At 47.7% G+C, this 13,221-nt stretch overlaps 1 protein-coding gene across 1 annotated transcript; it reads left to right on the forward strand.

The window, feature by feature from the left end:
- Nucleotides 1-8,820: 8,820 nt before the first annotated feature.
- LOC123057951 (fasciclin-like arabinogalactan protein 11) lies at nt 8,821-9,917 on the forward strand. Its single transcript, XM_044480809.1, has one exon. The coding sequence runs from the start codon at nt 8,868-8,870 to the stop codon at nt 9,654-9,656; it is 789 nt and encodes a 262-aa protein (XP_044336744.1). The 5' UTR covers nt 8,821-8,867; the 3' UTR covers nt 9,657-9,917.
- Nucleotides 9,918-13,221: the final 3,304 nt, after the last annotated feature.

A 13,221-nucleotide genomic window follows, 5' to 3' on the forward strand; every position in this document is an offset into this window, starting at 1 on the left:
CATCATCCTCTTCCTTATCCTCACCCTTGTCCGACTCTTTTTCCTTCTCATTGGGTTGTTTCTCTCGGAACTGCTGGATCAGGAGTCGACACTGTCGAGTGGTGTGTTTAGGATAAATCAGATTACCCTCTTCATCTTTCTTGGTGTGAATGTGACATGGCAAATCCAACACATCATTTCCGTCTTGATCTTTCACTTTCTTGGGGTTCCAGGGCCCTTTGGGCTTCCCCTTGAACTTTCCTTGAGCCACAACTAAAGCCTCACCAGGAGCAGCTGGCTCGGCCTTACGCTTCTGTTTCCGATTGGAAGTACCTCCACCGGTGTCCTGGGCGACTGTTTTGTGCTTGCCACTCCGGAGTCGGTCTTCTTCTTCGCCGTTAGCGTATTTGGTGGCAATCTCCATCATTCTAGTCAGGGACATATCCCCTGTCTGACCAAATTTCAGATTCAACTCTCGATACTTAATGCCTTCTTTGAAGGCATAAACTATTTGGTGATCTAACACATTATCCACTGTATGGTGCAACGTGATCCATCTCTGGATATAGTCTCTCGGGGTTTCATTCGGTTTTTGCACACAATGCTGCAATTCTGTCAACCCCGCTGGTCGTTTGCAAGTACCTTCAAAAGTCCTAACAAACACTCGGGCGAGTTCCTCCTAATTGAATATATTGCCAGGTGCTAACTGGTTCAACCATGCTCTGGCCGAGCCTTCCAACATCAGAAGAAGGTGTTTCATGGCTACTTCATCATTACCACCACCAATTTGTACAGCCACTCGATAGTCTTCAAGCCAAGTGTCAGGCTTAGACTCACCAGTAAACTTGCTGACTCCAGCCGCCAACCTGAAGTTGGGTGGAATCACTGCGGCCCTGATGGCTCTGCTGAAACACTCGGGACTTGTAACGTGCACTCGGCTGCCAGTCGGATAATCTCTGTCATGGCCTTCTCTGTGTGCTCTGTTCCTGTCAACCAGACCTTGAACGAGAATAGATCTCGCATCAAAGCCCGGCTCCCTTGGGTCGACTGGTATTCTTTGTTCTCCAATGTGAGGGCGTCTGTCATCATGCCGCCGAGGCACATATGACCCACTCCTCGGAGGAGGTGTGGGCACTCGACGACGGCCATCATGGTCGAGTCGGTGATCATATTGCTCATGGTTTCTGTACTGATCTTGCTTGTGCCCATGTCCTTCACGCCGCGGGGGCGATCTTGGGCTGTGGGCCGACTGAACTGTGTCTGCCATCACAGACCTGCTATGAATCCTATTCCGCGACTGAGACACTGCTGTGTTCTGCTCTCCGGCTGCTCGGAGCAAGGCCCGGATCTGCATCAAACCTCTGCCAGCTTCCGACTGGGAAGGCTGAATTGACTCTGCTATTCGGACTGCAGCTGTGAGATTTTGAATTGGAGTGTAGTATACCTGAGTTTGAGGCAGAAAAAGCTGCCGTCGACTGGATTCAGGGATCCGCTGTCGAGCACGCTCATCGAGAGCATGCTGAAGGTTCTCAAGTCGAGTGCGCTCAGCCAAGTTGGCCAGGCGCGCCTCCTCCAAGGCCTGGGCCTCGGGGGTTTCTCCAACGATAGGAGTGTGAAGGGCATCCATATTGCGGCGGGGAAGCTCTTCCCTCCACTGCGAAGAAAGGGGCTCGGGGCGGTATTCCTCGTGAATGCGCGATGGATCGCCGCCGCCATCACCACCGTCGTCGTGGGGGAAGCTAGGAGGACTGCGTGGTCCGTTGACCATCAAGACTTCCGCCGTGGGATCACTGCTGTCGCACTCGGATGCGGTCTCGACGGAGCCAGTCGACAGGTCGAACAGGCCGTAGAGAGTTTCGTCGGGCTCGATTGCCACGACTTGTGGGGTGGCCGACTGACGGGCCACCGCGTGTCTCACCCACCGCTGGAGCCGCGATCGACCGGAACGCTTGTGCCGGCGAACAGCGGGGGGCGAGGACACCATAGGAGCCGACCGATACTGGGTCGACGGCTGTCGAAGAAGGACGCCGCGGACGCATGCGTGAAAGTGCGTCGCCCCGCAGACAGGGAGCGCCTCGACGTTGAGTGGAGCTCCCTGAAGCCAAGCGGAGTCGTCAGCAACGAAAACGAGCGCGCCAAGACGGATCTCGCGGCCCTCAGCCAGTCCGTCGGTGGAAACCATGATGATGAGAATCGAAAAAAATCGCAACTCCACCAGAAAGTCGCTAAGACACCTGCCCCACAGTGGGCGCCAACTGTCGTGGATCTAAGACTGACAGTAGAATGGGGGGTAGGTATGAGGAGGCAAGATCCTAGCTATGGCGAAGTTGTACACACGAGTTTTACGAGTTCAGGCCCTTCGTGGAGGAAGTAACAGCCCTACGTCTCGGTGCCCGGAGGCGGTCGACTGTAATGTGTGTGTGTGTTATAGGGGGTGCAAACCCTTGTGCCAGTGGAGGGGGGTGGCTTATGTAGAGTGCGCCCAGACCCCAGCCAGCCCACGTTACAAGGAGTTTAAGGTACATCAAGAGGGGCATTACTGGTAACGCTAATAATAAAGTGACATAAATGCCCATTAAGTCTATGAAGTAAACGTCTGACCGTTGCCGTGCAGAGTGACTTTAGATCTTCTGTCTGTCAAGTGATAGTTGTCGCGGTCGAGTGACTTCGAGTCTTCCGAGTGGAATGCTTCGTGGTCGAGTGGATGATGCTATCCCTTGAATGCTTCTGGTTTTAGGGTGATGTCCTAGGGGAGGGTGTCTAGGTCAGGCCTATGACCCTACCCTAGGTACATAGCTTCATCATCGAGTGAACGCTGAAGATCTCCAGTCGAGTGCGCTCAGCCAAAGTGGCTAAACACACTGCCTCCAAGGCCCGAGCCTCAGAGGTCTCTGCAATAACGTGCGTGTGCAGGGCCTCCATATCGCGGTGGTGAAGTTCCTCCCTCTGCTGAGAAGAGAGAGTTTCAGGATGATACTCTTCATGAATATGCGACGGCTCGCCGCCGCCCTCATTGCCGCCATTGCGACGCATGCCAGGCAGGCTGCGGGGCGTGTCGACCATCAAGACTTCTGTCGCGGGGTCACTGCTGTTGCACTTGGATGAGGTCTCGACGGAGCCAGTCGAACAGGCCGTAGAGAGATTCGTCGGGCTCAATTGCCGCGACTTGAGGGGTGGCCGACTGACGTGCCACCGCGTGCTTCACCCACCGCTGAATCCGCGACCGACAGGATCACTTGCAACAGTGTACAATTGGGAGTGAAGGTACCGCGGGAGCCGACCGATACTGGGTCGACGGCTGCCGTAGTAAGACGCCGTGAACGCACGCATGAAAGTGCGTTGCTCCACGGACAGGGAGCGCCTCGACGTCGAGAGGAGCTTCCTGAAGCCAGGCGAAGTCGTCGGCGATGAAGACGAGCGCGCCGAGACGGATCTCGCGGCCCTTGGCCAGACCTCCGCTGGAAACCATGATGAAAAGAGTCGGAGAAAATTGCAACCTCACCGGAAAGTCGCTAAGACACCTGCCGCAAGGTGGGCACCAACTGTCGTGGTTCTAAGTCTGACAGTAAAGTAGGGGGTAAGAACGTAGAGGTAAGATCCTAGCTACGGTGAGATTGTGCACGCAGGATTTACGAGTTCAGGCCCTTCGCGGAGGAAGTAACAGCCCTACGTCTCGGTTCCCGGAGGCTTGGTCGATTGGAATAAGCATGAAGTTACAGGGGGGTGCGAACCCTTGTGCCAGAGGAGGGGGTGCTTATATAGAGTGCGTCGGACCCCTCCCGTCCTCAATTACACAGGGTTTAAGGTACATAAAGATGGGCGTTACTGATAACGCCAACAATAAAGATACATGAATGACTATTAAGTCTATGAGGTAACGCCGGACCATTGCCGTACAGAGCGACCTTAGATCTTCTAGCTGTCAAGTGATTCTTGTCGCGGTCGAGTGAGTACTCCTTGGTCGAGTGAACTTGAATCTTTATGGTCGAATGAATGATGGTATCCCTCGAATTCTTATGACTTTAGGCCAATGTCCTTGGGGAGGGTGTCTAGGTCAGGCCTATGACCCTACCCTAGGTACATGTCGTCGTCAGACCCACCGCCATATGGATTGCGGTCTCTCCCCATCCACCGTGTCCCATGCTATGCCGTTGGGGGGCCACCCTTTACCCTGGCAGGGTTGGGGCACTGGTGAGGTCATTCTCTTCTAGATTGGGCTCTCAGGGTGGCCTGATTTTGATCTTGATGGCTACAATTGCAGCTGGCGATCGCCGGCTGACATAGTGGGGCTTGACGCTGTCGGCGGACATGGGGCGAGGAGTTGTCTTGGTAAGGGAAGGAGTGGCCTTTCTCATTCCCTCCTGTGGTGGCTGGAAGCTGTAGACGTGGCACGCTGGCGATCTCAGGGCAAAGGATGCCCGGGCGGATGCCAGGGATGGCGGGCTACACAGGTTGGCTCTTCGGCGAGCAACATGGTGGATGGCGTTGGCGGTGTGCTTCATCCATGTGGGTGACGAGGTGCGCTGTGGTGGGTGATCCCAGTGAAGCTGTCACTGTCGATGGCCGCAAAGCCATGATCTGGATCTGGTGCTCATGGTTATGTTGTGGTGGGATCCCCAACGTGGAGGGGCATGTGGCTTGCTCGCGTGATATGGTGGGCGTGGGGTCTTGCAAAAGCTTCACGCCTCAGCATCGACGGTGGAATGCCCGTGGGTGTTGTAGTCCTCTTGGGACGTCGCCTTCATTCGCACCTTTTCCTACCGACAATCGAGGCGGAAGCCTCTATCTACCTCGGTTGACATGGCGCTGACGCTTGTCATCATGACCCTCTTGGGGGGGGGCATCGACAATGAGTGGGGATGTTCCTTGGGCGTGACGACGGGTCTCTTGTGCTTCTTTTGGGCGGCTCATTGAAGGCGTTTAGTAGTGCACCCTAGTGCATTTTTAGCGCTCCCTGCTAGTTTTGCCGTGTTTTCTTTTGATTGACTTATGAGAATTTCCTCAATATCTTTTGTCATTTTGTCATTTAGCTTTACTAGCAAAAGAGCCTGTGTGTCGCAACACGAGAAAATAAATACCACATGACTAATCTAATAACCATGACTTAAGACCCCCAATAGGTTTACGTCCTTTATTTCAGCACATGACACTTCATCTGTGTTTTCACTTAACTTCCTTCCCACCCTCGTCGACAGCGGCCATAGTGCTCCAACCATAACACGTTTGAATATGATCAATCTTAAGTCATCTTTCTTTTGTCATAAGATGAGTGATCTGTTTTTTCAGCGCGTGGTTTTGATGAGGCGTGCATGTGTGATTGTAAATAGTTTCTTTTGACTCCAATCTGGTTTTGTTGTGTTCATTTCCAACCCGGATGGGCACCAGTATGAAAAAAAGATAGATCATGTGCCATTTATTGATATTGCACCCATTTTAATAATAGTTATCAGGTAAAATAACATCATATTCAGATACTGCACATGCTTCTCATCAAAATACATACATATAACATGCTAATTTAGAGTTACGGTTTAAAAATATATGAATATTTTTTAAAATTGAAAGTCTGACTTAAAACTGGAATGCAGGTTGATTAACAGAAACATCAGGGGGTTTATGCAAAAGCAAAAATCTGACTTAAAAACAGATTGTGGGTTGATTAGCAGAAACAAGAGGCGGTTTTCTACAAAAATGAAAATCTGTCTAAAAACTGGACTGCAGGTTGATTCTCGAAAAGACATAGATTAGTATAAAGCGAAGCACAAGCCCGTTTCAGCAGGCTAACCTCATGTACAAAAAGCATGTCCATACACATAATAATCTAACTAAAGACTAATACATTAGCCGTCATGTTTGGCTTACTAATCCTCTGAAATACCCATATATTGTATCTCCAACTACATTCTTTTTTTTTTTTGCGGGAAATATCTCCTACAATAAATAGCTATGGACTCCGCTAAAAGAAAAGAGGCACGAGACAGGTAACTTGTGCTTGGCTATGTGCATGTACGTGGATGCACCACCGGCCTGACAGAGATGGTTGGATCAAACGCTAGCATCTGCAGCAGGGAAAAGCATTTACCGGAACCACCCTCACCTCTGCATGATGTGCATTCTCGATTTACCGGAACCACCCTCACCTCTGCATGATGTGCATTCTCGATTTACCGATCCTTCGTCGTTGTCCATCAGTTGGCCGTGTGTTTGTTCTCCACGTGAAAGAGGCAGGGGACCTTCCCCAGCTACTCTCCCGAATGATCACCATCGACCTATTCCCGTTTCTGAAAGATACGCACCAGCTGTATATTCGTTACCTGGCCGATTTTCCTAGTTCCTACCATACAATTAACTGGAGTTTTATTGACCCTACCAAAAAAGGGAGTTTTATTGACCCTTCCCTTAAAAGAAAGAGTTTTAGGGATTTGAGAGTTCTATGTGTGAAAAAGCGAAAATTTCTTTTGAAGGCCGAGCTCCATGAAGGCCTTCATTTGCAATTTTCAACGCTAATATTTCTACATTTTAATTTTTTTTGAAAAAAATACAGATATGCATGCAGGCATAATGTATATATTTGTAAATCTACAGGACGAAATATGTTGAATGAAGGTTGTGCAAAAATATAAAAAAACTGAGGCTTTTTAGCACATGATACTATTCATCCTCAAAGTCTACGAATTTTATTTTTTTTGTAAAGGTCGCATTTTCAAGGTATTTCATCCTGAATTTTCACGCACATATACATTTCATCCTTGTATACTTGCATATTTTTTTTAGATTTTTTTCTGAAACCAAAAGGTTTGAATTTTTATTTTTAAAAAAATTTCAGGCTCCATGGAGCCTGGTCACCAAAACGCACCACTAAAGAAAAAGGGGGCTCCCAAGATAGAGGCCAAGAGTAAGTGGGGTTGAAGAACCAAATCCGACAAAAAACGAATCTTGCATGTAAAAAAGGTATACTTTTTTGCGGGTAAAAAAGGCACTTTCACTGCGAAAGTCCCCATCTCAGCTCGAGCTCATATGAGCTCGGCATGAACAGTAAAATTTGACAAAATTCTGAATTTTTTTGTGACAAATGTTTCCAGTGCTTGCAAAGTTTCATCTTCAAATGCCATTCGTGGAAGTCGTGGAAAAATAAATCAGCACTCCAAAATGTTTTTGAAAATAGCATTTCGGAACATCAATTTTGTTGTTTTTGTCATAACTTCCATGAATGTCTCCATGATGAAACTTCACATATAATCAAAAAAAATTGTCAGTGTTTCACATAAAAAAAATCACATTTTTTGAATTTTTTTTGGATTTTACTATGTTGAATGGCGAATTAAAATCAGATGATGGCTCAATGAGGAATTCTCCATGTTGGCCTGATCTTGGTGTGTCAACGACCAAACTGTTTAACCATGGTCGCCTCCCCCATCCCCCCCCCCCCCCCCCTTCTTTTTTGAACTAGAAAGAAGGAGATGAAAGACAAAGAAAGAGATCAGGTTATCTATGATCGGAGAAAAGAAAGGGGAACTTGTAGGAAGGGGAGATGAATCGCCTCATTCACGTCTAAAATTGCCAACATGAGCACAAACAAAATCGTCTGAATTTTGAATAGAAAGACAAGAAAAGGAAAACCCAAAACATCGCATTCAAGCTTTCAAAGCGATATTAATGCTAGTGTCTTGTAACCAAGTTATCCCTCATGATAATGATGCCACAACTTCGATACAAAAGCGAAATCATTTTTAATCAATACTCTTGAGCTGGAGTAGAAGCTTGATCATCTGAGCACGTGTCTATGGACCTCCGCTTACGAGGACGGCGCTTCGGCATCTGAGCTCAGATTCTCCCGCACATGGACAATAAATCGGAAAAAGAATAGCAAACAAATATTAAAAATCGGAAGAAGAAAAGGTTACACTAAATTTTAACGAACCCCTTAAAAGCTTGCAGTTTTCGTGGCGGTATGACATCAGAGGAGTTTTCACCGGGGGAGGGGGGGGGGGTAGAAAGGTTCAGATTTTCGATTTTGGAGCACTGATTTTGTCTTTGCCGCGCCGAGCTCCCCCAATGTCATATTGGCATTAAAGTTTGCGCACACATATAAAACTTGTTCATTTTTTATGTGCAAAATTTTCATATGTTCTATTTTTTGGCTATTTGTCTGAATTTACTATTCATCATATGGATTTCCGCTTGCATGCACGTATAGATTCAGAATTGCATGTGTCTTGTCCCTCTCTTAAGCAAAAGCTCGCTGCCCAAACGGTTATTTCAGGTCGAATGCTAGGCATTTGTTTTTATCTGATTAATAATTAATTGGATCACCCAGTTAACAGCATAAGCTTTCAGTTACCATGGCTAGGATCCTCCTCTAACAATCAAGCTTTGGCCCCCCACGCATGTGTGCCTCTTTTGGATGCACTTTTCAGCTAATCAACTAGTAATAATACTAATTAAGGCCCTACTGAAAGAACAAAACCAGCTCGTGTAGATGCATGGCATGGAAAAACCAGGTGCTCCTGTCCAAATAAAACTTGATTGCATTGTCCAGCTCAAAATCACCATCACCACAGCTCCGATTGTCAAAAGGATAGGAAAGAAGAAGAAAAATCAGATCACTGGGGAGTTGCTGCTCCTGGAAGCAACCCGGCCAGCCAGCTGCTAGTAGGTGGTTAGCCTGTTCCACCTTGGCAGCTCACCTCAGGGTTTGGTGCCCTGTAACTGTAATGGCACACTCACTTACCCCCCACACAAACCCTACAAGACCCACCACCTCTCTGCTGGAGTAGATGCTTCCCCCTCACTCCTCTTCCCCGACGGCCCACCCATCTCGTTATAAGCCACGCCATCACTCGGATCACTCGCATTGTCGCATCGAGTCTGCACGTCTACATAGCACCATGGCAGCCATGCAGAGACTTGTGCTCCTTCTGTCCGTGGCGATCGCGGCGTCGGCGCAGGGCCCGGCGGTGGCGCCCGCGGCGCCGACGACGCCCACGACCCCGGCGGCGCCCGCTCCTGCCGCCGGCACGACGAACATCACGGGGGTGCTGGCCAAGGCCGGGCAGTTCAACACCTTCATCCGGCTGCTCAAGTCGACGGGCGTGGCGGCGCAGATCGACAACCAGCTCAACAACAGCTTCGGCAGCGGCATGACGGTGTTCGCGCCCACCGACAACGCCTTCACCTCGCTCGCCTCCGGCACGCTCAACTCGCTCTCCGACAGCCAGAAGAACGCGCTCATCCAGTACCACGTCCTCTCCACCGCCATCCCCATGTCGCAGTTCGACACCGTCAGCAACCCGCTCCGCACGCAGGCCGGCAGCACCTCCCCGGGCCAGTACCCGCTCAACGTCACCGCCGAGGGCCAGCAGGTCAACATCACCACCGGGGTCGTCAACGCCACCGTCGACAACACGCTCTACACCGGCGACCAGCTCGTCGTCTACCAGGTCAACAAGGTGCTCCTGCCCATGGCCATCGCCGGCACGCCCGCGCCCGCGCCCGCGCCGCTCGCGCCCACCAAGACCAAGGGGAAGACGCCCACCTCGACGGTCGCCGACGCGCCCGAGGCCGAAGCGTCGACGGACACGTCCCTCGCGGCGCCCGCGCGGATCGTCACAGGGGGTGGTGTCGCGGTGGTTCACGTGCTTGGCCTCCTAGCCTGCGTCTGGTGGGGGCTGCTGTGACAGTGCCGCGCCCGATCAGAGAGTGCGAGCCCCAACCTGAGGTCTAGATCCATGCACGTCGATATTTTTTTTGCTCACTTTCTTTTCAAAAGGTGTTGGTCTTTTTGGTTTGATCTGTTCTCATTATTTCAGCTCATTATATACCTATGTAGTAATTGCTAGGGACATGTAAAGTGAAATGTACTATTACGGGAGTCACATTTTTATGTAATGTTGTTACTAAATAAATATACATATTTTTATAGTGTGGTTTTTTTTAAACACGGTACAAACGTTCATACATACGTACATACATTCGCCCCTATGAATGCATGCACGCACACCCTAACCCCGTGAGCATCTTCGAGAGATCGAGTTGGCGCATTATTTTGAGATTGACGAAGTCACCACATGCGCCTCCGTGGTCGACAAGAACGTCTCCTACCACTAAATGAGTATGGCCGAAAATAATCTGAAATAAATCTAGAAAATACGAGCACCAGTTGTCAAAGTCTAAATTTTGAACCCCGATAGGATTGTTCTACCATAAAAGACCTAAACATTTAAACTAGGTTAAGTTTGCCTTTTATAGGGCGGTTGGTATGTTTATCATGGACTATGCGTCTGCTTGACAGAGGCATGCGCAATATCTTTTGTCAAAGACACATCTTCTATAGATTGTATAAACAGATGACGTGGAAGACATATGTGTGCATGCCATTTTCTTATGTCAAAAAATACATGATGTTAGCCATGTGACTTAAACTTGATTCCTCTAATTCCTGCATGAATCTCAAGTTCTCAACACAAATACACTTGGACAAACGCCTTAGATGTAAGAAAATACAAGGCAACGCCTGCTTCATAATGTTTTGGATGCTTTGTGAAACATCGAATCGCCGTAATGCGGCCTTCATTTCTTTTATGTTTTCTTCTTTCTACCCTATTTGCAATAATTGAGATGATCAAATAATTATTACAAACTATTAATCTAAATACGTAAAATAATCCAAATTAACAAAAATCAGATCAAATAATTTGTTCAAGAAAAAAATGAATTTTAAAAAACACACACTTTCTCCCGGCTAGCTGCAAATGATGCTCAATGAGATCCTCTTAACGATGGAAGGCCCGATCTTCAATCTTTCAGTACGCCTCCAGAAAATGCTTGAATGCGATACGTGTGCCTACAATGCCTGACCGTTGTGCCAATACCTTCATAGTCAATGGGGCTTGGCATATCTCTCATCTTCTATGGTCATGTTGTATATGATCACGCATCATATCATGATATTTTTCAAGACATCCTTGTTGTAGAAACGAGCGGGCCCCCGAACAAGTCAAAACCTTGGTTGCTGCCTTCTCAATGTCTTTTCTCTGAGCCTCTTGCGCCTTGGTCAAATGTTGATGTTCTCTGCTCTCGAGATTAGAAATTGTCTTCATAAATGTTTACCAAAATGGATAGATGTCATCGGCTAGATAGTAGCATTTGTCATAATGATGGCCCTTCACCGTGAAGTTGCAAGGTGGAGAAGTACCGCCACTTAGGCTTGCAAATAAATGAGATTTTTTTGCAAGATATTGATGTCATTGTGAGATCCAAGCAACCCAAAATAGCAATGTCAGATCCACAAATGTTTGGAGGCAATAACTTCCAAAATTATCATCGGATCCTTGCAATGCTTGATGAATTGGTCATGCCAAGATGCAAGGCAATTCTTAGTGCATACAATCAACACTCTCTAACATCTTGGGCCAACCTTTTTTCTTCATGCGTCGCTAGAGTCCTTGTCGTGTCCTCGGCAGGTGCTCGCATATACTCCTCACCATAAACCCTCACCTCGGTTTCAGCAAACACTCTATGATCGTATATTTAGCCCTTTGAAGATTGACATCACATGAATCTATGGGAGAGTAATGTGTAATAATCAGAAGTGCCATGGTCACTTTGAAAAGGGGGAATCCCAAGAAAACGGCAACCTTTCTCCGTTGCTCGAAGAAAGGTTCATTGACTTCCATGTCATTGGCAATTCGATGGAACGGTCGTTCGGTCATGCGAAAGTGTCGTCGGAACACGTACAGAGGGAAGGTACACTGGCATAAACTAGCCACGCATGAGCTTCTCGTGGCCTTCGGTTTTGTTCCGGTGAAACTGCCGACGACCAACCTGTGATCCTTGACCCTAACTCTTCGTACCAGTTGCCGCTATCCATTCACAACCATCACTATTACCTTGTCTTCTTCGGCGTTTATGGTTTCACTCTTGAACTCAAAACTCAAATCCGATGACAAATCATAAAAAAAAACATTAGCTCCGCCATCAGATCCATCTACACATAATGTGAATCATGTGTCATGTACACGATTCACAGCCATCACTATTATCTTGAGGTCACGCGCTGGAAGGGGCGATGTGGTCGGACATCAGAAAGAAGGCACGGGGCTGCGACAACGTCCCAGAACGGCTCAGCGGAGGCAACTGGAGTCGACGTACACATCTTCCATTACCACTAGAACAACCCTAAAAATATGTTGGGAGGAGTGTGATGAGCGCCGTCAAAGAGTATCAAAATACCAAGACCTTGCAGGCTGACACAACAACACCTGCCGACGAGCCGTAAGTCCCCACAATGTGATACCGGAGCAAACACAATCAACTGAGTGTCACCGGCACTAGAGATGTAAATGGCAAATAAACAACACTCGCAAAGCCTGTTTAGTTAGTTTTAGTTTGCTCGATAGATCATTTTTCTCAAAAAAAAACTTTATTGACCTGTTAGACCGATAAATGGGCTTAAACGGGACCCTGTTTATCCCTGACTGGCACTGACAACGAAAATCCGCCACAAGACGCATGATATTGTAGTAGTGCAAGCCGTGAGACCACCGACAAGCACGAACCTTGACTGCAAGCTTCGCTGAAGGGACCACCAACACAATGGGCAAGGTGGGGCGGACACTGTGGTACTGGACATGGACTTGCGTGGTTATAGAGAGAAAAAGAACACAGCTGACACTTACATTGTCTCAAGGAGAACACAATCTGGGACCTGAGATCATGGTAGAGATGATCACAAACAATGCAACAGCAAAATGCAGAATTATAACGAAACTTCACAATACCTAACCAGATGCAGCAGATACACGAAGAAGAATGAATTGCAACAGAACATCTCACTAAGTTAGCTATAATGAAATCATGTAATTTAACAAACAACACTCCAAGCTCTTCTGAAAATCAGGTTTGAATTGCTACCCAACAAAGAGGACAATCCGCCCTTCACCAGCTACTATAAACAGGAAACCGGTGGTATATTGGCTAAATATTTAGTATTGAGAGAAACCACTGAATGATCTTCAATAAAGAAACCTCGATAAAAATCAAGACAAATCTTCAGTTCAAAGACAAACAAAGACACGACGCAGATCATTTGCCAACTATTTCAAAAGCTGACCAAAACCACTTAATAGTTTTCGATACGAGCCTGTACATTATAACATCTATTCTATCACATCATTGAACATAACAAGAAACATAGATTCTTCCTTGAAATGGAAAGCACCTAAAGTGAAATGAAAATTATGA

This window comes from Triticum aestivum, chromosome 3A (genome assembly GCF_018294505.1).
Source record: "Triticum aestivum cultivar Chinese Spring chromosome 3A, IWGSC CS RefSeq v2.1, whole genome shotgun sequence".
In the NCBI taxonomy this organism is placed as follows: domain Eukaryota; kingdom Viridiplantae; phylum Streptophyta; class Magnoliopsida; order Poales; family Poaceae; genus Triticum; species Triticum aestivum.